The 26986-nt window shown below is 35.1% G+C and overlaps 1 protein-coding gene across 2 annotated transcripts in view; it reads right to left on the minus strand.

Moving 5' to 3' along the window:
- Nucleotides 1-24185: 24185 nt before the first annotated feature.
- LOC149782813 (centrosomal protein of 89 kDa-like) overlaps nucleotides 24186-26986 on the minus strand; it is a 158149-nt gene continuing 155348 nt past the window's right edge. For both annotated transcript variants that reach the window (XM_089934334.1, XM_089934333.1), the window contains one exon: nucleotides 24186-24389. In XM_089934334.1, coding sequence (XP_089790460.1) covers nucleotides 24206-24389 — 184 coding nt within the window. In that variant the 3' untranslated portion in view covers nucleotides 24186-24205. The remainder of the gene's footprint in view (nucleotides 24390-26986) is intronic.

Genomic DNA, 26986 nt, shown 5'->3' on the forward strand with positions numbered 1-26986 from the left:
GCAGTAATTTACAGAAATTTCAGTTTGTTCCACGGAAATTTGTCCCCCCCCCCACAAAGAACTGCAATCTAATCTGATTTTTCTGCTATTTCTCTGAGTTATTTAAGTCAACGATAAGTTATGAATTCAAAAATAGTTCGATCCATTCGCAACTACTCGGTCAATCCTTATTTCGTAAATAGCCGATGTGGTTTTAATGCAGCTCTCGGCATATATTCGAGGTATGAGTCATAATATTGACCATGACGTTGCCAATATATTCTGCAGTTTCCTATAATTAAACATAATGTTAAGTCATGTGACAAAATATAATCTTACATTAATGCACTCATTCGAAATGAAATTTATGAAAGTTTTCGAATAATTTGAATGTTTCGGCATCCAAAAGTATCATTAAGAACGAACGTTCAAATAACGTCCTTTGCATGAAACTGTTTGATTATTATTGTTGTTGTTGTTGTGGGGTTTAACGTCATTTTCAGCACAAGATGGGCTATACATGGCCGCCAGTATTAATGGTGGAGGAAGAACCCGGGAAAACCCCGGAAAGAACCACCGATCCACGAGAAGCTACTGGCAAGCTTTCTCACATACCCACATAGGCCGAACTGGAGACTCGGACCCCTGTTTGATTACAAAATACACCGTAATTTGTAATACTCTTTTCAATGTAAATTTTATTGTTGCTTGTGTGTTAATGCTCTTCTCTATGACACACACTGTACCTTAGGTTAAGGCGTTAAGCCGACTTTGTGCTTTACCCATAAAGACCTTGAACTTGCTAAAAATCAAGCGCAGAAAATGTACATTTGTGTGCATTTCACTTCAGCAGTGTTTCAGCATGGTGTAGTGCCTGACCCTTATTAACCTTCCCGATACAAGTGCGTAAAATATAATCTCTCTCTCTCTCTCTGCACAATGGTAATTATATAAATTTCACTCAGTATTTGGGTAAAATTCATTATAACGTTTATAGTCACCAACGTATGTGAGGTAATGGGACCATTACTTTTCAAAAAGAAATTTTGGAAAATTGCCACTGAAACCGTTTATGTCGCCATGTGGGCAAATATGGTGCAGTTAGCCGTGGGGGCAAATATGGTGCAGTTATATTGGCGAATTGTGCCTGGAAAGCATACATTGGCTGGCCTAAGGTGGCGGAGTTAAAATAGTTCCCATTGTTAGGGGATACTTGTATATTTTTTAAGGCGTGAACGGCTGGCGGTACGGAAACCTGATGAAGATAAACCATGCAGATGTACGGTTGATATATATGTGGCAGGTTGTTTTATCTGTGGTCTTGCATAATTAGAGTAAAATTTAGGTATAGGATGGACACTTCGGGCTTTCTAATTTACAACTGAAGTTGTATGGAAGTCTTTGGAAAGTTGCGGTAAACTTGCGACTTCTAGCGAGAAGAGAATCGCGACAGGGTTTGACAACCGCTCGGTCAAGTAAGGACCCTTGGATTGTAACAATATACACACACACACACTGACTTCAACTATATCCCGTGGAAGTTAGTGAGTTTAAAAGACAAAACATTACCTGCTATTGTTTGTCTGTATCAGATATCTCAAAACATTTGCCAGCTGTATACACTAAATCCAGGTGACACAGGGTCCCTGCATACAAAAGCGAGTAATACTTGAGTGATTTCCATTTTTGTGCTTGAAATGAATATGTATGGAAGGCTGTTGCCGCCAAAACTATGACATAAAAAAACAAAACTTTATAATAAGCCAAGAAATGATAAAAAAATATGTTTGTAAAATAAAAAAATATATTAAAGCTCAGCTAATAAGGTTAATACTCAAATGAAACAAACGAGGCACAAAACAGAACAGACAAATGCAAAAGAAACAATCAAAAGACAGATGAAACAAGCAAACGCCAAACTGAAATAAATCGTATTTAAGTCAAACGAACAAAATTCACGCTGGTTTAGCTAGCATAAAGTCAAACACAAGTAAAACAGAATATCTTAAGAAACACATACATATATATAACAACGCAATTGCGCACAATAACTGCCTTAGCATATGCTGAGCCAGATTTAGACAATTTACGCACGGGGCGAAATAAACTTTAAAAAAAAGTTTTATATGATATATAACTTAAAATTTTCTTCCATCGCTTTAAAATAACTTTCTCTTTTTAGATATATTTTTTTTTAAAGTTACTAACATGCGGGGCCCAAATGGGCCAAATCGGTCCAATCGACCTAAGGCCGGCCCTGCATGCGCAAACACTACTGCCAAATGAACTCAACTAAGGTCAACTAAGGTCTCACTGGATAGTTTCGTATTTTGACACTAATTTTTAAAGTTGAAGGCTTGAACCTAATTATTATAAGCCTAGCATTTGTAAATTCACACAGAAGCTCAATCTGTAATGTGGTTTAGATTTACTTTGACTTAGGCTTGAAAATGGGTTGGCTTTTTTGGTGACTGCCTGACACAGTTAGACCAGCATTCGAGATTTATGTATGTCTGATACAGAGGTAAATATCTATAAATCGTTGAGGGGTGATGAAAATTATGCTAATTTGTTATAGGCTAGTGAACTCTATTAATGCATAAAGCACATACTGATTCTTTTAGCTGCATTGTCACAGGAAAATATTCAAAATAGCTCTTTGCTGTCACAAATGAATGGAAAAAAGAGGGGTTGGTGGCAGTGTTGGTTCAGCATAAAAACTACCAGTTATATAAGGAATTAACCAGATTGCAGCAGTTAAAATATCACTTGCATGCATTCTACAAAATTCGTTAGTTTGTTTTTATTTGTAACTAAAGTGTAAAATTATTCTCATTTTTTCTGCAATAGAAAATTGTCGGATGAAAATTCACCAGATAAACTGTCCAGTGAGACAGAGATAGTTAAATGATCGACTGCATGAAAAGAATAGAGGGCGCCCCATTGTAAGGGGAGATTACATTTTTTGAGCCAAGACCATAACACGTTTGAACATGGCACATCAGGTGAGACAAAATGATATACGCTGCAAGACTGTTAAGTGAAGCAACCGAGTTGTTGTCACGTGCCTTTAAAGGAAATACAGGTGAATCGAGGCGGCCGCCAGTGGCATCGAGAGCATCAAGATCTCTCCTCAAACTGACTAAGGCAATCATCGAACACAGACAGTTATTTGGAAACGTTCCCAATGTAATAGAGCTCAGTTGTGAGATGTTCTATTTATAATCAGTTCGGCTCAGTTCATTAGTCCTCCTAAAACAACCAATGTGTTTGAAGAGCGACTTGAGCATATTTTAGGTATGGTATAATTAAATCATGAACACACACACACACACACACACACACACACACACCCACCCAGAGTATCCATGGTTTTTTGCTTAAAATTTTAATAGTTATGACATTTGTCGGTTTCATTTGTGGCTTGTTTGTTTTATTTCTGCATTGATTTTGTTGTTTTAGATACCAGTGGCGTCACTCGGGTTGGTGTCACCCAGTGCGGTAGCTCATGGTGTCACCCCCAATGGTCCTCCTTCCGTAACAGACCATACAGAATCCTTAGTAATGTCATTTTGGTGTCACCCCCTCTGATGGTGTCACCCGGTGCAGTCCGCACCCCCCGCATCCCCCTAGCGACGCCACTGCTGTGCCTGCTAGTCATGTATTTAACTATGATCGGTTATCCGCTTATGAAATCCGACTAGACCGAGCAGTGTGTGCTCTGTAAAATTTGCAATTTTTCATTTTGGTGTCACTCCTCTGAGATGGTGTCACCCGGTGCGGTTCGCACCCCCCTAGCGACGCCACTGTTAGATACCGTTTATTTCTTTTTGACTTTGATTATTTCATTTGCATTTTGCTTGTTTCTTCTTACATTTGTCTGTTTCATATGTGCCAAAATTGCTATAAAGCAAGGACGGGCGAAACAAAACAAAAGAGCACTAAAATAACGTCTTGTTCTATTGCATTCTTAAAGCAGCTGAGAAAAATTGGGTCAAACCTTGTTAACTTCTTTTGTTCCTAAATGCCTGTACTGTTTTTATAATGCGATATCACAATAGGGCGGGTCATACAGTACAGTTATTCTCGCATCATTGTTGATAACGTCGATGTGAATATCTCACAAACGTTACATCCAAACATTCCGTGATGCAATTTGCAATAAGACTGACACAATTTCCGTGGGTCATCAACAGTACGATTGTTTGTACGTTAGTTTTATTTTTTTAAAGCGCCTTGTGGTCAGTCAGAGAAAGAAAATAAAAAAAAAAACTTCTCGGATCGTGTAACTGTGAAGAGTCATCGAAGTGGATACGAAGCGAACGCAGTAAGAAAATATGCGTAGCCTATGAAATTGCTTATAAATATTGACGCATAAGACAGTTTATACTTTTTATACATGTTTAATGGGCATTCAAAGTCACAAATATTTTAACATAGTTTTAAAAATCAAAATCAATTTCACAAACATACACCATATGTGCCACCCAACACCGCTCACACGCAGTCCAAAACGACCTTTTTGTGTAGTCTCCAAACACCAATTATAAAGATAGTGGTGTTTTGTTAAAGGAGATGAAATCGCACGAATATGCTATCCAAACGTGCCCATACCATGCAACACCCCCTGCACACAAATCACAATGCCTTGTGTAGTCTTCAGACACTATCAGACCAAACGGAGAATGTTTTTAAACAAATGACAAGTAATGTAACAAACAAACCAGCCATTATATCACCTCTACCATCATACACACTATCAAAAACGCCTTGTGTTAGCGGAGAGTTTTAAAAAAAATAATGTCACAAACATGCTATCCAGCAATCCATGCACAGTACCCAAAAGGCCTTGTCAAGCATCCCCACAAGAACTACCAGAAGATATGAGCAGAATGGATAAGATGTAGATGGAATTGCACAAACATGCTATCCATCACACCATTTATAGCATTACACACACACACACACACACACACACACACACACACACACTAAAAGGGTAATGGCAAAAGGTTTTAAGTTTGAGTTCAAAATACACATACATAAACACACTTTGATTGACAATGTTTCACAGTGACTTGTTTGTATTCTACTTTGATCGTATTGCTTTGAATTTTATCAATGCACTTGGTTCTTATGTGTTTTTGTATTTCATGTCAAGTTGTGACTTTGAACACCCAAAAAACGTGTCCTGAAAGTATAAAACCTCTGGTGTGGCTTATGTAATTTTCATAATTCTAGACGCCTCTGCTATGGCTACGTCTTCATCCTCTTCCTCTGCTCTCAGAGTCATTGACGAAATGTTACATTATCCAAGTTAGAAGGCACTATATCTACGCCATCTCTTTAACATCTTGATTGCTGGACCGAGTGGTTCAGTCCAAACCGAATTTGTCGAAAGTTTGATGGAACACAAAGACCATTTGATGGATTGTCCACCCCCAATGCATCGTGTGGTGTTACAAAAGGGTGGTATTCGGACTTATGTTCTCCTTCAAGAAAGTCAAGGTGATTCAGTCGTCTTTATGCAAGGCATTTCTCGCCAAGATGATGGGAACGTGTCCTATGCAAGTCAAACATATGTGGTCATCTTCAATGACATGTTAAGAGAAGACGAAGAAGAAATTAAACTTTGGTTTACATGCAAAGGGCATCATTCCTATGCCAGTATCATTTACATTGCCCAAAATTTGTTTCAACAAAGTAAAGTCGATCGCACTATCAGTCTCAGTGCTCATTACGTGGTCTTGTTTAAAAGTCGCAGAGATAGTTCTCAAGTGCAATTGTTGGCCAAAATTTCGGAACTCCGAGGCTGACTTATGCCTATGATGATGCCACTCAAACACCTCATGCGTATTTACTCGTCAATATAAAGCCCACCACACCAGATTATTTACAATTTCATATCCATTTGTTACAAGAAGGAGGGCCGGTCATTTGCATGCCTGTCGGCATGCCCCCCCCCCCCCCAAAAAAAAAAAAAAACAACAACCCCCAACCCGCCTTCCACAAAAACAAACACCCACAGCTATAAAACTTCCGACACTACTTTTCTGTTCCACAGTGGTCAACATGACTTCCTTTCAGTCTCATCTTTCAGCCAAATTTATTCGCGACCTGTATGGCATCAGTCGTGAAAAAAAAAATCCACAAGTTTTTCCCGTGTGTTAAAAGCCGGTCTCAAAGAAGTCAATTACTTCAAGGCATCATTCACATCCCTCATCAAACCAAACACTCCTTTTTTACAAACTTAACGTGGCCTTGTCACAACTTGCAAATCCAAGAATCGTGACTCAAACGAAAAACCCCACCAAAAAACAAAATATTAAATCATTCTGAAACCTGGATGCAGCAGGTCTCTAGGTGTTGTCATCATTCTTTCCCTCTTAAAATGGAATCCTAATGCTCAAATAGCCACGCCCCGAGAAAAATATCTTCTCTCCAATATAAGAAGAGTGGCAAGACCAGGTCACATCATCAAAAAAAAAAAACAAACAGAAAAGTCCCAAGAAAGAGAAAAGTCCCACAAAACAGCTTTTACCGGAAAGAGAGGATGGAAAACATAGCCATGACCCTCGCTGATCCTGTCTTCATCCTCTTCGGCTTTGTTGTTTCTTATGGTGCCGGCCAAACACGATCAAACACGTGTCTTTCCCAATTTAATGGAAAAAAAATGGAACCCATTTTTGAAGGAGCTAGACCTCTTCTTCTTTAGTCGCGGTCGCTAAGAAAGTATCACCCCCCCCCCCAAGACATCTTACAAAGTTTACTTAATTTGTCCAAAGAAGAACTGTTATCATTTAGTCCGTTGCAAACACCTCAATGCCGAGTGATGCCCATCGTGAAGATACTTCATGTCGCAATCACTAGAGACGAATTCCAGTATAAATAATATGCGTGCCTGGCGATTTGCTTGTGTTTTTACTCCTGAAAGGAAAAGATGTCACACCTCAGAAGTGCACGCCACCACTCTTCTCCCAAGAAAGGAAAAGGAAAGGGACTGCGTCCTCGTTTGGCCAAACATTGGGATGTGTTGTCAGTACCGATGAAGCCCATCCACCCATACGAAAACAACGGTTTTACGAAACACTCGAATCCATACCAAATTGCGTTGTGTCTACTATCTCATCTCCAAATTGCAATGCCCCCTCCCCCCGATTTTGATACATAAATTATGAAGTTTTAACCAGATCATCTTAAGGAGAATAGGTTGTTTGAAAAATATAGTTTGGGATTTTATTGGCACAGACAAATTTAGGGTTAAACTCTTTTCATTACAAGACAAGATTTTAATTATTTGCGTTTATTGTTTTTTTTACATACTGTAACAGGAAATATTTACTTAAAAGCATGGGAACCATGTGATATGTTTAACAAATTTATTTAAATATGATTTATAAACAAATGGCTTTAATTTTTTTAGAAGTATATTAAAGTAGTGAGATTTTATGCCATACTCTACAGTCATAATTCTTATCACCAATGAAGATGTATGTATATATTAGATATCCTGATATACTCCCATGTTACATGTGCAGTTTGAGTGATTGTACATATGCATTCATTGTATAAACAGTATTGCTAGCATGATGCATTGTGGGTAGTACATAAATCTCGCAAAAATGCTTATCCCAAATCATGACCCTTCTTACAAGTGTTTTATCCAAAACAAAGGCATAGACTTCAATTGGATTCTGAAAAAAATCGGTCCTCTGCACTGGTTATATACACTTTGTTTCTTCATCTGTCCATCCATTCAGTATCAACATTTGGTTAACATTTATGTTAAGAGAGTCCCAAATACTATTTCTGTGTAATCATAAAACTTGAATTGTACAAAATGTGTTCATAAACAAGTTACCACATCTAAAAATACCAATGTATGGAATGAGTTTTGACCCCCATTATTTGATAGACACTGTACTGACATAAATATAATCAACATTTTTTGTTGTTGTTGTAACCTACCCACTCCTTGCTAAGTTTGGCATTACTGGTGGTGGTTTAAACTGGAGTCCATTTAGCAATCTGTCTGTCTATCATACTTTTGTCCACTTACTATTGTTTGAACCTTTATATCTCTCTGAAACTTCCTATGTTTATTACCAGACATTGTATCATGTAAAAAGAATTGAATCTGTCTGATATATAATTTAAGATTTAGCTCCATTCATATTACAAATTGTGTATATCCTTCCGTTTAACTTTTCTGAATATATATATATATATATATATATATATATGTATATGTTTGAAATATCTTAATGAAGCTTTTATATATTTGCATCATGATAAAATGTTCATGTCCGTTATACATGCTGTCTTGCTTAGATTAGTACTTTCAGAATTATCTTCCTCCGTTTAAATCTATGCTTGTCACTTATAACATATAGGGGATGTTCCATGAGCACTCCCTTACTGTCAGTTTTGAACGTTGAAATGCCATGTCATCTCTTGCTTAAGCTGCCATTAAGGACAACTTTGTGGAAGCAGTAGTCTTAGTTCCAATACATTGTACATTGTTAGATTTTATTAGTCATTTCTATGAGGTAATGGTAGATTTGGAACATTTGTGTTTCTGTACATCTTTAGATTTTATAAACCATTTCTGTATGGCAATAAAATATTTGCAACCTTTGTTTTTGTTCATTTTTATATTTTATAAGCTATTTCCATGGATTCCTGTTTGGGCCATTGTGTAGTATTTGGCCGGACGATGGGGCGATGCGATGGAGTAATTTGTCTGTTTATTTATTAATTGAGTGGAGATAAAAATCGAAAGATATACGACTAGTAAATTGCATTTTATTTATTATTTATCTACCAGACACAAGAACACAGAGTTTTAATGGAAAACAAATCGGGATCGGGTTGCAATTTAGAGACGAGACGATAGACACAATGTTATTTGGTGTGGATTTGGGTGTTCCATAACACCCCGAAAACAACTCATTCAAACAGCTCTTAAAGAATTCATTGAGACCGTGTGTGAATGTTGTTTGAATGTCTTGAAAGGAACAAGGAACGGTACCTTTTCTAAGCACCAGAAAGGACGCTTAGGAAAACATCAAAACATTCTTCACCAAATGGTCCAAAAAAAAAAAATACCCATTAGTAAAAAAAAAAAAAGATGCTGGTGCAACATGGAGGAATTCTACCAATGCCGATAGGCTCCTTGGTTGCTTCTTTGTTAGGATCGATTGCTTGAACTCTTTTAGGAGGTTTAATTAAAAGATAAAAAAGACCTATTTTATGCATAGACTTCATACAAGTGCCTTAGAATCTCATGGGAGGATGAAAGCTGACTTTAGTGCCCTACAATTGATGGATGGAATTCCATCGTTGGCACAAACAATGGACTCCTCATTTACCTCCGAATCCTCGTGTCACAGTTACAACAAGAATTACAAACGCTGATGGACCACAGTGATTTTTCAGAATGAGAAAAATTGCAACGGTAAGGTGAAATCTTGAAACGTCTTCAACTCTTTCATTTGAAAGCTTTAGACGAAACAGCTATAGCGATTATGAAAGTTTCAAGGCTGTGATGAAAAGCCAATCACCACCCTCAGTGACCAAGACAGATGCAGCCACATGGATACAAGAAGTCTTTCAAACTATTGGTTCCACTATCAAATAAGATTGCAGCGTCCTTGTCGACCCCTTCCCCCATTCCTAAACGATAACTCAAAACGTGGGTTAAAAAGATGTCTGTCCCCTTATTCAGCAGAAGTCAAAAAAAAAAAGGGGAACCAGAAGTGAAGAATGAAAGCAAGAAAAATTTAGGCCTGTACCACCACCACCACACTCGGGAACTACTTATGTAGCACGTCAGAGAAGCAGTTAACAAACCCCACGAAACCAATTCACGTCTTTTCTAAATCCGCTTGATCATGCCTTTGACTTCCAAAACGAGCTCCAAGTTAGTGCAATCGTTAAAACTGGTGTTGAAACAAAGTTGTCGTCACCTGTCCGATGGCAACAGACAAAAGCAGCAAATATCTGAACCAAGCTTTCCAAAACGAAATGAGAATAGAGACATCCATTTTTTCACCACTGAGAATCCTGAAACCAAAGTCAGTGTCATGGAATGTTTTGAATGCACTTTAAAAGAATGCATGTGGAAATATTTTTACGCATCAACACATGCTCAAATACATCAGTGTCTCGTCAAAGTTTACAATCACTCTTACCATCAGAGGATCAGATAAGCCCCTGATGATGTCACCCCCAACAATAAAGTGGCTGCTTGCTTGGAACGTCTTCTATAGCCATAAGATATATGGACTATTAAAGACGGGAGATTCGAAAAATAAAATGCACCTTCGACAAAGATTATTTACCTAAATGGAAACCAACTTGTTTCGTGTCACTGGGTGAGTGCATGGCCATCATCCTCCCATCTATACATTTGAAGACATGAACGGTGAAGTGTTGAAAGGAACTTTTTACTTGCCCAAGTTACAACAAGCGACCAAAAGAGAAGACGACCTGTTTGACATTGAAAGCATTCTCGATCCAAGAGCCTGTTAAGTAGGCAAATGCCGAGTCAAAGAAGTGAAAGTGCATTGGAAAGGATATCCACTGAGTTTTGATTCTTGGATTGCTGCTTCTCAAGTCACTGACTATGAAAAAAAGAAGTGACCCTTATGTGTTTCAAAACAGCAGCAGCGACAGGTCCTTATCTGAGTTCTTCTTTTCAAAATCTACAAATGCAATCCCTGTGGTTGTGGTATAGAGAACGTATGCCTAAAATGCAAAACGTCTTTTTCTGCCAGTTGGATCATGAAGCATATCGGGAAGTCTATTTGGTAGAAATCGTTCATCCCATGCAAGTCCTAAATATCAACAAAAATCAAAACAATTTTGTGGTCTAAATCCTGAACAAGCAAGTGCAAGAAATGTTAGACAAAAACATTCCAGTGGTTTGTGACTCCAAAGTAATATCAAGTCACAATCTGCAATTGCTGGCCTATACCCTAAAAATTCCTGTATGGTATTATTTTAATGCTAAAACAGCTGGTGGAAGTGATTGCTTCCATGTTCGACAAACCTAACAAGACTGTCAAGATTGAGTACCTTAAAATTCAGTCGTGACATGTAGTTTTCAGATGCAAAAAATCCTGGCCATTACTTTTTGTCCAAAGTTGTACTATATTTTGGGTGGAATCCCTAGTATGGCTCCCAAGAAATCCAGAGCAATACATAATTCTTCAAGTATTTTTTGTGAAACCATAAAACTGAACCAAAGCATAAATTTGATGTTTGTGTACTCTGATGTGGTGGAGTACAACGTGGTGGGAAACACAACTATGGCGTTACTGCGAGTCATTCCTTTCAAAATGGATTCTGCCATAAATACTTACAATGAGGGTGGAAGTACCTATCATGTACACCATAAATTTGTAAATCCTCACTGTCTGCCAGTCAGTAAGTCATACGTTAATAGTATCGGCATTGGTATAAAAGGAGATCATGGACAAAATATTCCATTCTTGAAAGGAAAAACCTATAGTGACTTGTAAATCATGTTTCTTGTGTGCCAAGGAGTTGATTGACTATGAGGACATAGCTTAGGAGACGTGCTCAAATCAACTTTTCATACGGTGGTCCCCATCTTAAATCTGATGGTGACACGAGTATTGTATGCTTTTAAAAGATGCTGCTTTGACATTCTGAGGATATGGGAGAAACCTGCTTTTCCAAAGAACACACCAATATTGGTCTTGAATTGAGATCTATCAATAAGGCATATTAAATAAACTATTTAACACCTGATTAAGTAATGTTCAGATAGAAACAATAACTTCATAGAACCTTTAAAAAGTTCATTTATTGACTTTAATTTAATCAACAAGTTTCTAAGATCAGTATACATAATTTTCAGAAAATTATTTAACAAAGTGCAATCTAACAAATACTAAAATGCATAATATCATAAATTATAAATGCAGAATTGATATGAATGTAAGAAGACAAATGACAGATAATCTTAAATTATATATTAAATAATACATTAAATATACATGTGAATGTAAATATAAAGTAATCCCTCAAAAGAACTGACACTGTTGGCTGAAAAATAAATGTGTTGGTTCCACAATATACCATTTCTTTAAATCTTTTAAAAAAAATATCTAATGAAACGACTTCAAATATTCTTATGAGATTCTAAAGTGCCAAAGTTTGATAATTTGTACGTTTCAGTCATCATGTTTTCATGAAGTACTCTACAAATTTCTTTGTCATGGCATTTGACCTTGAACCTGATATGGATTGAAGTTCAGCAAACATATCTCAGATATTGTGAAGAATATACTTGCATACCAAGTTTAGCAAAATCTTTAAGTACATGTATTATTATTTGGATAATACAAACCAAAGTTACTAAACTGGTATTACGTAAGTTACGTCAACAAACTGGGTTGCATAAAATCCATTCAGACAAGCCAGTACAGCTAAAACCTGAGCCATGACCTTTGACCTTAAAGTCTTTGTCAGATTGTTGACTATCAGCTTGTTTATCGAAATACAAAGTCTGGTCAAAATTCGTTGCTATATTTAGGAATCAGCTTGTTTACAAGATTAATGAATTACAAAACTGCATGCAAGGACCCAACACTTGACCCCAGTGTTAATTAGGTTAGTTTTCAAACTCTTCACAAAAATGCACATATACTGGTGGCCATATTAGCATCATTTTTTTCATTTGGAATGAATTACACATTGCAAGAAGTATTTTCATTAAATCACAATGCCAATGCCACCAATTGTTCAAGTGGAGTAATATTAATAAGAACATCTTTTCAGGAGAAGTAGCAATAACAACACTCTAAAGATGGCTGTAATGGTGGCTATAATGGAGGTCTGATTGGCACTATTTTCATTCAGGATAATGATATATGGTGGCTATAATGGAGGTCTGATTGGCACTTTTCATTCAGGACAATGATACATGGTGGCTATAATGGAGGTCTGATTGGCACTTTTCATTCAGGACACTGATACATGGTGGCTATAATGGAGGTCTGATTGGCACTTTTCATTCAGGACACTGATACATGGTGGCTTAGCTGTTAAGGCACTGGACTCATGACCAGAAGAATACAGGTTTGATTTACACCATGGGGTCAGCTCTGACTGACTACCATTATGTGTCCTTGAGTAAGAAAATTTTAATTGATTATAACCTTCTAAGTGTTGCTTTGCTGGAAAACATAAAACCAAATGAACTATTTAATTAGGATTAAATACAAATCATGTCTTTTATTTAAAAAATCCTATGCCAATAAGACCATCTGTTCTGGTGAGGTAGCAATAACAAGATTTTCAAGATGGCCACTATGGTAACCATACTGCAAGAAAGATCAGCACCTTTTCCATTTAGAACCAACTAGATCAGGTGATGAATGCACTCATAGTTTTAATGCAATCCTCTCTGTAGTATAGTAGGAGTTGCAATAACAAAGTTGCACAAACAGATGAATGGATGTTGTATGACAAACTGTCACACAAACTCTTTTTGCCTTTGACCAGTAGAGGTAAAAAATAGCACAATACATTAAAAAGCTAGAGGTACAATATAGAGTAAATGGTGTGATGAAATTCAATTATAAAAAGAATATACAAAATCATGCAGAAATCAATAAAATATTAATACATAAAAAGTACATCTACATTTTTCTCTCACCTTAACTTGGGTGTGAGTAATTTTCCTATATGCCCCCCCCCCCCTCCATGCTTCTAATTGTCTTGTTGATAGTTTGCAAGACAGGATGCATTATCAACAGGTAGAACAAAATAAGATACATTGTATTTGGAAATCTCAGGTTGGATAAGATGAAAAGTTTAACAAAAAATATCTTGCAAATGTTTCAACGTGATATTTACAAGAATTTTTGTGTGAAGAAGATGCCAAAAACTGAACCTATAAAATAATGATCCTATTTTATATTGTCTTACACACTGCTATGTTTTATTATAGTTTTTTTTCTTTTTCTCACAGTAAACACATCATAATATAAGGCTTCTGTAACAACCATTATTACAATCCTAGATAATCATTATTACAATCCTATTTAATCATTATTACAATCCTTTTTCCTACCTTAAATATTCTCAGCATGTTTTTTTATGTTTTCTTACTTCATGGTGTTTGTGTTTGTAATCATATCATTATATATGTTTTTTATCTTATAGGTGTTGTCTAATGTTGTAAAGTGCTTAGAGCTTTTAAAGATTATACGCTATACAAAGTCCTCATTATTATTATTATTATTATTTAATCATTATTTCCACCAATCAATTTAAATGTACTCATGGATATGGACAGATTTTTTTCTTTCTTCCAAATTCTTGGCTTAAGTGGTTGTCATAAGATTATATTAGATGTTGATATAAACAGATATATTATGATTAATTCTACAAGGAGATAATTCACTGAATAATGTTCGTTGTACAGAAAGGGTGTTGTATTAGAGGTAAATCTGATTGCTATAAGCGAAAAGATAAGAAATCAATTACAAAAGGAAATTCTTTCATTATTCAATGCTGTTTTTCTTGGATTATGGCTGCTGAGAGATTATTGATGTGATCTGAACTCATTTTGAAATTCCCTAAAATATCCAATCTATCATTCTTATATGACAAAATAAAGGAATTCTTTCTTGGGTCAATTTCTAGCAACTTTCTAATGCTAATATTGTATCTTTGATACTTGTGTGTGAATTCAAACTATATCACAGCAAAATCATAAAAAGTAAACATGCTGATTTTACAGAGTTTGGAAACTTTAAATTACTAGACAAGCAAATTTTAACAGTCAGCCATGTACCATTGGACAGATGCATCAAGTGACTGATGAGAGAACCAGTGTCATAATACAACACATCTGACTTGAGACAGGAACATAACAAAAAATTTTTTTTATCCTAGGTTCCTGAATATACAGTAGAGCTGTCTGATGTTGTAGTTGTTGTTGTAGGGTTTAACACCATTTTTCAGCACATAGGCTATACATGGCGGCCAGTATTAATGGTGGAGGAAGAACTGGGGAAAACCCCTGAAAGAACCACTGACCCACGAGAAGCTACTGACAAGCTTTCTCACATGCCCACATTAGCTGAGAGCTGTCTGATATCACGTTTCTAGGTAAGGTTAATACTGTGGTAAAAGCATGAGTTCTGCTTTCTGGTAGTTTATTTTTCTGTACATAAATGTGTAAATATTATGACTTTAAAAACTGATTACTAACATGGGAATCTATCAAGTCTCATATATAAAAAAATTGGATGAAAAATATCAATTACTGTTATACAAAACTTTAAGAATTATCTGAAGAAATGAAATTCTGAAGTACTGTTTTTAAATAAACATTATAGAAAAGACATGAAATATGAAGAAATCTACTTAAATTCACAACACCCATATTTCTTATAATCCCACATCAAAATGGAACCTTTAAAATTTACTGGTGCACTAACAAAGAACAATTTATCTAAATAAAACTCCTCCGTTTTTTCCAATTCAACAAAGAAATAAGAAAAATAAACAATTAAAAAGGAAAAAGAATGCAACTTTGAAGTATATGTTTTCTTTTACATAAACTGACATTGAACTGTAATTTGGCAAGATCTTTAAAATTTATTAGCATGGATGAAAGAAGTTTTGAAACTTTTGTCTTATTTAGGACAAGGTATAGATTATCATATGATATAAGTAACTGAACCTCTAAAAATGTACAATACTGATCTTTATTTCCAAATACAAGCCGAGAAATCATCCATGAGAGACAATATATTATTCTGGTGTGTAGTAAAGAATTAATATGGTCTTTTATGGATGTGTGTGTTGTAAATCAAGATTGTTGTTTTGCAGAGTAAATTTTAGTTTCTTTGATCTATATTGATGTACAACACAGCACATTATATATTTTCTTGAGTTGTTCAGCATCAAGCATGGAAATTGTGTAATAGCCTTTGTCTCTCACTCTGTCAATCTGCATGGAGATTTTGTAATAGTCTTTGTCTCTCACTCTGTCAATCTGCATGGAGGTTTTGTAATAGTCTTTGTCTCTCACTCTGTCAATCTGCATGGAGATTTTGTAATAGTCTTTGTCTCTCACTCTGTCAATCTGCATGGAGATTTTGTAATAGTCTTTGTCTCTCACTCTGCCAATCTGCATGGCGATTTTGTAATAGCCTTTGTCTCTCACTCGGTCAATCTACATGGAGATTTTCTAATAGCCTGCCCGTCACTGTCAATCTGCATGGGGATTTTGTAATAGTCTTTGTCTGTCACTGTCAATCTGCATGGAGATTTTGCAATAGCCTTTGTCTGTCACTCTGTCAATCTGCATGGAGCTTTGTAATATTCTTTGTCTGTCACTCTGTCAATCTGCATGGAGATTTTGTAATAGTCTTTGTCTGTTACTCTGTCAATCTACATGGAGCTTTGTAATAGTCTTTGTCTGTCACTCTGTCAATCTGCATGGAGATTTTGTAATAGTCTTTGTCTGTTACTCTGTCAATCTACATGGAGCTTTGTAATAGTCTTTGTCTGCCACTCTGTCAATCTACATGGAGATTTTGCAATAGCCTTTGTCTGTCACTCTCAATCGGCATGGAGATTTTGTAATAGTCTTTGTCTGTCACTCTCAATCGGCATGGAGATTTTGTAATAGTCTTTGTCTGTCACTATATCAATCTGCACGGAGATTTTGTAATAGCCTTTGTTTGTCTCTTTGTCAGTCTGCACAGAGATTTTATAAAAGCTTTTGTATGTCGCCCTATCAATCTGCATGGAGATTTTGTAATAGCCTTTGTCTGACACTCTGTCAATCTGCACAATGAAAGATCTTCTCTACTACCAAGTGGAAAATCCCAAAATTCTGCTGTTATATTGCAAATGTGGTAACCATCTTTAGATGTGAGCCAAGAGTGGGTCACTGGTAAAATTTTTAATAAAATAATATTTTCAAACATCTTCTAACCAAATTTTTATATATGAAGGTGATTTCTAAAGGATGTTATCATATGTGTGAAAGATTATGTGTTCGACCCATATCACACTGTCTGGAGATGGAGGTGAGTGACAGGGAGGATTGTGTAGAATGGGTGGCATTTGAACAGGAACTAAATGGATGGTGATTTTCTATTAAATGCATTATGTGACGTGCTGAAATTATAGCAAAATAATTTAATTACATAGAAATATGATATTTTTAGCTGATAAGAATGGAATAAAAACATGGCAACCACAGATAATTATACTTCATAAATCTGAGAGCACTTCTTACTATTAGCAATTAACTTACAGTCTATACTTGTATGTAAGTCAGATCCAACTGTAAACTGCATAGACCTAGATCTGCTGTCACATCATGTACTGTGGCAGATATGCAGTGTGTCTGAAGTGATAAGTAGAACGAACAACACAGACCCAGATCTGCTGTCACATCATGTACTGTGGCAGATATGCAGTGTGTCTGAAGTGATCAGTAGAACAAACAACACAGACCCAGATCTGCTGTCACATCATGTACTGTGGCAGATATGCAGTCTGTCTGAAGTGATCAGTACAACGAACAACACAGACCCAGATCTGCTGTCACATCATGTACTGTGGCAGATATGCAGTGTGTCTGAAGTGATCAGTAGAATGAACAACACAGACTTAGATTTTCTGTCACATCATGTACTGTGGCAGATATGTAGTTTTTTGAATAATCAGTAGAACAAACAACACAGACTCAGATCTGCTGTTGCATCATGTACTGTGGAAGATATGCAGTGTGTCTGAAGTGATCAGTAGAACAAACAACATAGACCCAGATCTGCTGTCGCATCATGTACTGTGGCAGATATGCAGTCTGTCTGAAGTGATCAGTAGAACAAACAACACAGACCTAGATCTGCTGTCACATCATGTACTGTGGCAGATATGCAGTGTGTCTGAAGTGATCAGTAGAACAAACAACACAGACTCTGATCTGCTGGTGCAGTATACAATGTCAGATTAAGATCCATGATGTTTGCAGTTGCATCTGACTTTTAAGCTAGTACATATGGTAAGGAATAAATATAAAGTAGAAAAAGTAAAACGTAATTTGGGTTCTATATGTTATAAATTGAAAACTGTCATACTAACTGTATTTCACAATATCTTTAAGACAGAAATGGTACCAAATTTGAGAGCTGGAGTAGTTTTGTCTGTTTGATAGAAATGGTGGCTAATTTGAGAGCTGGAGCAGTTTGTTTTTTAAGCTTCGTAACTTTGCAGTTGAACTACTTTAACTACTACTTATCTTTCATTGTCAATGACATGGGAGTTAAATCAGTCCTAGTCAATTGTTTCCCTTTACTTTCCTAAAGTACCATAACAGCTCTTTTCTTCATACTTGCATAAAGCACAAATTACTTCCAATGCATCAAACCATTAAGCAAGCAGTCAAAGTCTGTACATCTATATAGTTCACCTTCAAGTAAAATAAGGAATAGAAGCCATCAAGGTGAGTAAACAAGCAATGCCAAGCTACTTGTGATATGCATCATATCACATACATGTATATATGAAACAAGGTAAAAATAACTTCAAAGTAAACAGCACGGACAAGGCTTTCATTTGGAGTCCTTTGTCCAATTAAAATCTTATATTAAAACCTTGGTAAATCTAAATGCTTTTGTAGTGATGTTACTGCAATGTCTTCCTAGTCTATTAAAATGAACTTGACAAATACTGCGCTCATTTTGCAAGAAGTATGTTTTCTACAAGATAATATAAATACTTTCCAGGTTAATATTCATTGCTATGAAGTTCAGTTTGAAACTTGAAAATTTATTCCACATAAAATCAAAAAAGTAGTACATAGGTTTTGTATTATTTAACAAAAGCAATAGAAAAACAACCATATCAGATCATGATAAACTCACAGATGAAAGGATGCATATTTGGATCCTACAACTAATTCAACACCATAGTGTGTCCTTGGGCAAGGTGCTTACCAGTAACTCCAATTACCTCGGCACGAAATAATCTACTTGTAATGCTCTGTTATGAAAATAAAACAATTAAGTCATATGCCTTGACAAACCTCTATGCTTAGATATGCAGAGATGCCAACCTCTATGCTTAGATATGCAGAGATGCCAACCTCTATGCTTAGATATGCAGAGATGCCAACCTCTATACTTAGATATGCAGAGATGCCAACCTCTATACTTAGATATGCAGAGATGCCAACCTCTATACTTAGATATGCAGAGATGCCAACCTCTATGCTTAGATATGCAGAGATGCCAACCTCTATGCTTAGATATGCAGAGATGCCAACCCCAACTGATGCAAAATAGAAATCTTGGCTTTAAAAAAAATCAGAATATGAACATAACAACTGGAATGCATCAAATTGTTATCCAAGTTTATTTAAGCATTAAACCTCATTAATTTCAAAATATATTTGGAGTTTTGGTTTCAATGTACTTTCAACAGTCACAACCAGATGATACAATGAAGTACATGGAGAAAAGGAATGCTATTTATTCAGTGCTGATGTCTTTCATATCCTGGTCGGAATTTCTGCAGCAGGATTTTTTGTTGTTGTTGAGGTATAATCCTGAAGATGATATTCATTCAGAAATCTTCCTGGGACTTTCCTTGTTCAGTCTGGGTGCTAAGATGATATGATTTCAGACTGGCCAATGGTCAGCTAATTTTGTGGTCAAGTGCTTAGGTAAAATCTGATATTTGATAGAAGTGATCATGATGGCATAATGTGAGGTTAAAGACAGGAATGCACGCACTCAAATCTGAATGGCTTGCATCTCTGCTATTAAAAATACAAAATAAAAGCCAAAGAAATATTGATCCAGACATCTGAATTGAGATCTGCTGGGAAAATGTGCAGGTAATGTATATAGTGAAGTAATGAGTAATGAAAAAGAAAATGGAACAAAATATATTCAACAAGTAGGAATACAAATAAAAAATTATCAGGATGTTTATCATACACATAAATAAAGCCTAACAGTTTGATGAATGAAGCACCACAATAGTTACAGGCAGTTACTGCATCATCCTGAATTCTTTAAAGAAACTTTTTATTTAAATAATATGCTGGCAAGTGGAGGACAAAAAAGATCCCCCAAAATGCACGCTACAAAAGCAATGTCTAATAAGCACTCCATTTGTAAAGCCATACATTAATAATGTTTAACCCTCTTTCCAAATTAACTGCTATAGAGAAAATATACATGTAAAACATAAGTGAAAGCAGTTTTTCATTACTGTCAACAGGGAATGTTAATTACATAGAATGTTATGACCATCTTGAACCCAATACACTCTATGTTCAAGATGATCAGTAATGTTCTTTAAACCCTGGTAAATTACCAGGTCTGACTCTGGGTGTGTGGGTTCCAGGCAGTTGTAAAACACAGTAAATTTACATGTTATGGATTTATTACTGATAAACCATTTTTGGAACCACATATTTTGCACCAAAATTTCATAATTATTGGTTGTTGTGAACCTCTTAGCAACCATTGCTGGTTATGCTGACAATTATTTTCAAACATCATGCTTGTTGTAGCAGTTATTTCCTCTGGGCTAAACAATTTTGAATGACTAACAAATGAGCATTGTTGAATTCAAATTAAGCGTTCTTCTGGGGATAATTTCCTCTGAAAATAAACCTCAGAGTAACTCATTCTATATAAAATAAAATCATTTGATACAATTGGATCATAAATTATAAATTTGCTTTTTAACTCTGAAGTGAATTGTTTTTTGTCATTTTGGCCCCCCCCCACCATATGTGTGTTTTTGACTGCACTTGTTATAAAATTAGGGTAGGTAAGTATGTTTTTTTTTTGGTATACATTATATATATATTATAATAATTAGTATATATAATGTACTAAGAGCTTCAAGTACTAGGCTAAACTGGCTCACAGGGAGAGTCAGCCGACTGGACACTTTTTTCGGGGGTGGGGGGGGGTCTTGTTAGCTATGTTCACATTTGTCATGTGGCTTACACACTATTTACTGCAGTTCTTACACTCTGTTTATATCTTGATAATTGACCATTCATATTCCTAGAATTCTGTTTATTAGGCGATAGTGAACTTGTACATCACATGGAAATTATACTTCATAACACACAACCTTCAAAGTGTGACCAGCAATTTTGTTGAATATGGTATACATTCAACTGAAGTCAACATTTTGACCCATGTAAGGCATATCCCAAATAATGTATCCAGAAACGGGCAAATTTCAAGCACTTCCATATAATTGAGAACTGTGGTACCCTTGCAATAGGTTTTCTGGATAAATAATGCATAAAGGTACAATTTTAAGATGATTAATTATACTTATTTGTTACAAATTTCATTTCTTTTCCATGCTGATTGAAAATTAAAATAGAAGTTTGCATTAGATATATATGACTAAATGAGCAATAGCATTGATATGAAACATGTTAATTCATGATCATTATAACTGAGCCTAATTCTTAAGACTTGTCAACAATCTCATTTCGTATCTATATTCCACTTACAATAAATAGTCTCTTTTAAGTTGAATCCAACTGCTTCTGATTAGTTATACTAAAGCTTACTAAGTATTTTAAGGCAAGTACTAATTAGTAACTTGGCTACTACTGCTGCCTATATAAGTAAGGAATATCCAGTTCACACAAGCTTTACAGTCTGGATATAGAAATGTATGGCTCATGTCAGTTTTATGTATAAACCATTTAACCTATGGTTGTCTGAGTGATTGATACATTTCTAGGATTGTTCTCATAATATGAACCTTTCATGTTAAATAAACTGCATTAGATCTGTACGTGTAATAAATAAATTTTCTTTAGTGCGGTATTTGCCCTGATATTTTAAAAACAAACAGACATGGAAAATGGCAGTAGAGACATCAGTTAAATCAAAAAGTACTGCCATAGCAGCCAGGCTGAGTGCATGCCCAAAATTCCAATCAAACAACTTTCCTTATTGAAATGGAACCCCTGAATTAAGTTTGCTTGGGGGGAGGCAGAATTTCTTTCTACACCACTAGTATGATGTCAAATCATGCCTGTCCATCAATAATTTGTGCACAATGGAGTCCAGAAACATAGATCAAAGAATAAGTAAGGACATGCAATAACAAGGGACCTCTGAATAATTAAAAAGGGGATGCCATCCCATCTGGACATTGACAATGGGAAAATTAGGGTTCTTTTTTATCAATCGATTAATAATCATTTGGGACTAATTGTCAATACAATGCTTTGTCAAATCAAGCTGTTAACTTTTCTCTATAAATTAATTAATTTCAATAAAACCAACCTCAGAAAGGTTGTTAAAAACATTACTCCAAGAGATTTCAACCCACTCACATGTGTACTTTTGAAAACACTGCATATTATGTCACTGCATTTTGCATGTGAATGTGGATATATCTGAGTGTTAATATTGATTCGCAACAAAACAAGGCTTCAAAAACTGGGGTCATTTACTTCGTGAAACAACAATATTCAACTTCAATCATATAGGCATGGAAGGACCTAAAAAATTGGGAGCTTTTTTCTCCCAGCTTGAGAATTGAAAGGTACATACAAAACTTGTTTATGTATTTTTTAATGTATTACTACCCATTTTCATGGATCAAAATATCATTAAATACTGTTACTTACAGTGACCTGAGAATTTGTTTTGAAAATGTAACAAATGATACGACTTAAATTAGATGTGTCATGAATCCCATGGTGTTGTATCAGACACTAGCTGCTGTTCTCAATGATAAAATAGGCGAGATAAAAGTTTCATTTACCAGTTTTGATCATAATTTTCTTCATGTTCAATAAAATAGGGGCCTATTGTTTTGTATTTTCTAGAAGAAGAAAAAATGGGATTACCACATGATTCCATGGTATAAATAAATTATCCAGGTGTGATTTATCAAGAAAGTGGTGTACTTAGCACAGACTTTCAAAATTTACAGCTATTTTTTACGCTGTATCTTCTAACCATGGTCATCACTGGTTGAGTTGCACTATGAAAAATCCAGTCCTGTTAGAATTATGAAGTAATTCCTATAAAAACATTGTATCATGACAATGAGTAGGAAGTTATTTTTGTTTCTTATTTCTGTTATTTTATTAATATTGTTACCAAAAATCATCATTTTTCTACTACTACTATTATTATTTTTATTATTATTATTTTTATTATTATTATTATTATTATTTGTAGTAGTATTATCATCATCATCATGAGCACCAAAAACAGCATATAAATGAAAACATGCTAAGAGCCACTTAATACAGCTTAAAATGCTTGTTCCCCTTGTATGAATCAATTAAATTTATTTGTGCACAATCATATGGTTGATAATAACAGCATAGCATAGCATCTGACTAACTTTCAAAAAGCTCTACTGCAGGATGTTGAGGGCAGCTTTATCAGTTATAAATATCCCATAGCTTATTTTCAGAATCTCTCTTACATAGCACCAATCAGTTTAAATAATTTCCTAATATTTTTTTCAACAGTTCACACAAATAAGATCTATTGCTGGGTTACATTTAAATTTTTTTTATAGAATGCATTTAAATTATGTACAGTCAAATCTGTCACAATGGTTACTTGTGTTCAACGGTCACCTGGTCATTCTAATTTCTCCCCCAGCAAATTTAATATATAAATGCCATGTATTTAATGGTCCCCTGCCTTCTGTGGCCAGGGGACAGGTGTTTCCTAATCAGACAGTGGTTTTACCCTGCCTTAAGTTGTCAATGAAGTGAACACTCCAGGTAAGAAAACCAAACACTTCTTTTGTTTGATGAGCAAGACATTGTTTACATATAATATGATGCTACTACTATCAATAATATTAAGGTCATTCAGTGCACAGTTCATGCATTTGTCATGAACCAAGTTTGAGAGGTGAACCTACCTTCAGAGGTAACATGTCTACAAAAGCACTTTTACATTTTCCCACTGGTGGCTGCTGTAGACAGGTTTGACTGTATTTTCTTTGATGTTGTGAAATACATAGAATAACAAGATAATCATTTTCAGCTTCTTTGCCATTTTTAGGTACATTCTTGAATTACTGGTAAAATCTCACCAATTTGCACCTAAATGCTGATGATGCTACTCTTTTGCCAGTGGAGCCAACTCCATCATGCTTAAATTTTAAGAACGAGTCCATACACAAGTTGCCTCCATTACGTTTTAGCTTCATCATCTGATGAAAAATAAAGTTGTTCAGATTTTCCTTCCTTTTCGAGAGCTTCAGACAATCGTGAATGCTTTCGTAATTTCTGGATACTTTTTCTCATTGTGTCCTTAATTCTTTCATTATCTGTGCTGGCAGCCTGCCAAATGATTTCAAGTTCCTGTTCAATCTCTCTGTAAGATAAAATTTTTATTTTTTAGAAATTTATTTTTACAAGATTGATAAGATTGAAGTATTAAACAATGCACATGACAGTTCATGAATTTTCAAATTCTTTCTTGAATTTCATAATTCTGTGCATTCTTTATCAAATCCTGAATCTTTAGTCATCACTGGCATAATTCTTTGATGTGTTCTTGCCCTTTACTGCATCATATTAGCATGAATATTGATGCCAAGTAAGTATGTACTTAGATAAAATCATTTACGTCAAAAGCAAACTATCACAGCCTTATTACTGGATGTATGTTTAAAGCATTTTTATTTCTGGGACTTCTATATTGTTTTTTTTGAGACATTATTGAAGTTTGCCTATCATCTGAAAGCTACTGATGTACTTCAATCAGCACAAGTTAAAAATATTCAGTGTTACATGTGGTGATGCCATTATGCAGACAAGATTACTCAATGCAAATGATGAACAGACTATTCTTGCTGTTGCAACACTGGTATTTAAATCACTTAGGTATTTGAATTTATTTTCAGTACAAAAAAAATGCAATTCCTTGTGAATTTTGACAATTTTAAAGCCAATAATACATAAACTGACAATAATAAACTAGAGCAAACAAGAATAATGCTAAATGCTTGTCACTGTTAGTGAAAATTATACATTTTTAAAATGTAAAGAAGAAAATAGAGGAAAAATAAGCTTTTGATTATTTCTTGATTTTTCAAACAAATGATATTAATAGATATCACACCCATTTATTAATTGATTATCCCTTCATACCCACAAAAGCAAGCAGCCCAAAACTTTACAATTTATAGACTATGTTAGTTGGCAAGTAAAAAAATATGTTTTAGATGTCTCAAGACTTATATTACATGAAAAAAATTACCATGATTTTTTGTCCCAACTTTTACAGACCATGAAAAAGTTATTCTGGAAATTAATTAAGGGTGTTCCAACTTTTTTTTTGTGTGTTCTGAGACTTACATTTACTATACAATAGGCAATGATGAGCATTTTGTGTTGTACGGTTGTCGTAGCAACAGAATTGTATACCGTCATTAATTGTATGATTCAAGCAAAAACAGGGACTTAAAAGTGAACACCAAGGGGTTGTACAATAGAACAAAATGGGATGATGGAAATACCCCCTTTGTAAGTCTGTCAATTATGTATTCAGACATTTCTTACAGTTTTACAGGATTTATACTGAAACAATTTTGCTTGCATTTTTGTTTTTTCATTGTAGTTTCATGATAACCTTGATGCTAGAGTATCTTAGAATAAACACCTTAAAACTTCATTTTCTCACAAGTCTTTCATTTAAAATGAAAATTACTGTAAAATGTCTGAATACTATCAGAAATGTACTAATTTTATTCAGTACTACACAAAGTGTTACATTGGACTAAAATAATCTACCACTTGAGAAATTGTGATGTTTCTTTTTATACTAATTTACAATCAAATGCTATATTCCCATTAGTTGTAGCTAAAACAGCCATTAGTTCTTAATTTTAATTTTATTAAATTTTATTGTAAAAATGGGAGCCATGCTGTGATTACCAATAAAAATTAGATTATTGGAGTAATTTTTGCTCCAACTTGACATTAGACAGGGGTACTAAAAAACCTCACACTGGTTGTAAGTAATACTTCTACTTTAGTTAAGGTTGTTAGATATTTTCCATTCATAAACATTTCTGTGACAATGGATACAATGTTATTTTAAAAAATATTATTCATAAATTAGGATTATTACAACTTATTCACAATATCAACTGAAAACTAAAGATTTATTCTATAAGGTTTCAATGCAGTGCCATAAAACAAGAGTCCCTTGATGGCACTGGTGCTCTACTGGGCAAAAAGAATACATCATTAGAAGTCCTATGGTCAAAACCACATGTTATAAGCAACCATCCATTCAGAGGGAGTACTGGCAACAATATTTTCATGAAAACCATTATGGCAGCCTTAATGGATGTACGATTGGCACCATTTTCATTTCATCACGTATCAAAAAAGGTCTATCGTTGAAAACACCATGCTAGTAATTTGGGAGTAGAAATAACAATATTTTCAAGACTGCAACCATGGTGTTCATATTGAAGGTTAGATATTTTTGTTTAGGGCCATGTAGGCACATGCAAACTTTTCTGATGAAAACCCCAAGTCAAAATGACTTTTCCTTAACAGGAGTAGCTAAAACAAGATTTTCAAGATGGCCACACACTGGACATCCGATCAGCACCATTTTAATTTTAATTTAAGATCAACCATACATTATGAGAAGTCTTTTTGTGAAAACCCCACGATGATTTAATTATTCATTCAAGAGTACTGATAACAACATTTTGAAGATGGCTACTGTGGCAGCCATATTACATCCAAGATCAGTACCATTCCCATTTTAGACATCAAAAGAAGTCTATTGCTGAAAACCCCTTGTCAATAAAAGTTACTGTTCAGGAGGAGCTGCAATATAAAATTTTTGCAGATGACTGCTATAGTGGTCATGTTGGTTGCCAGGTTGGTACCCTGTTCATTTATGACCAACTGGATGTCATAAGAAGTGTTTTGGTGAAAACCCACATT

The sequence above is a fragment of the Sinohyriopsis cumingii genome, chromosome 15 (genome assembly GCF_028554795.1).
Source record: "Sinohyriopsis cumingii isolate HCF-2022 chromosome 15, ASM2855479v2, whole genome shotgun sequence".
NCBI classification, from domain to species: domain Eukaryota; kingdom Metazoa; phylum Mollusca; class Bivalvia; order Unionida; family Unionidae; genus Sinohyriopsis; species Sinohyriopsis cumingii.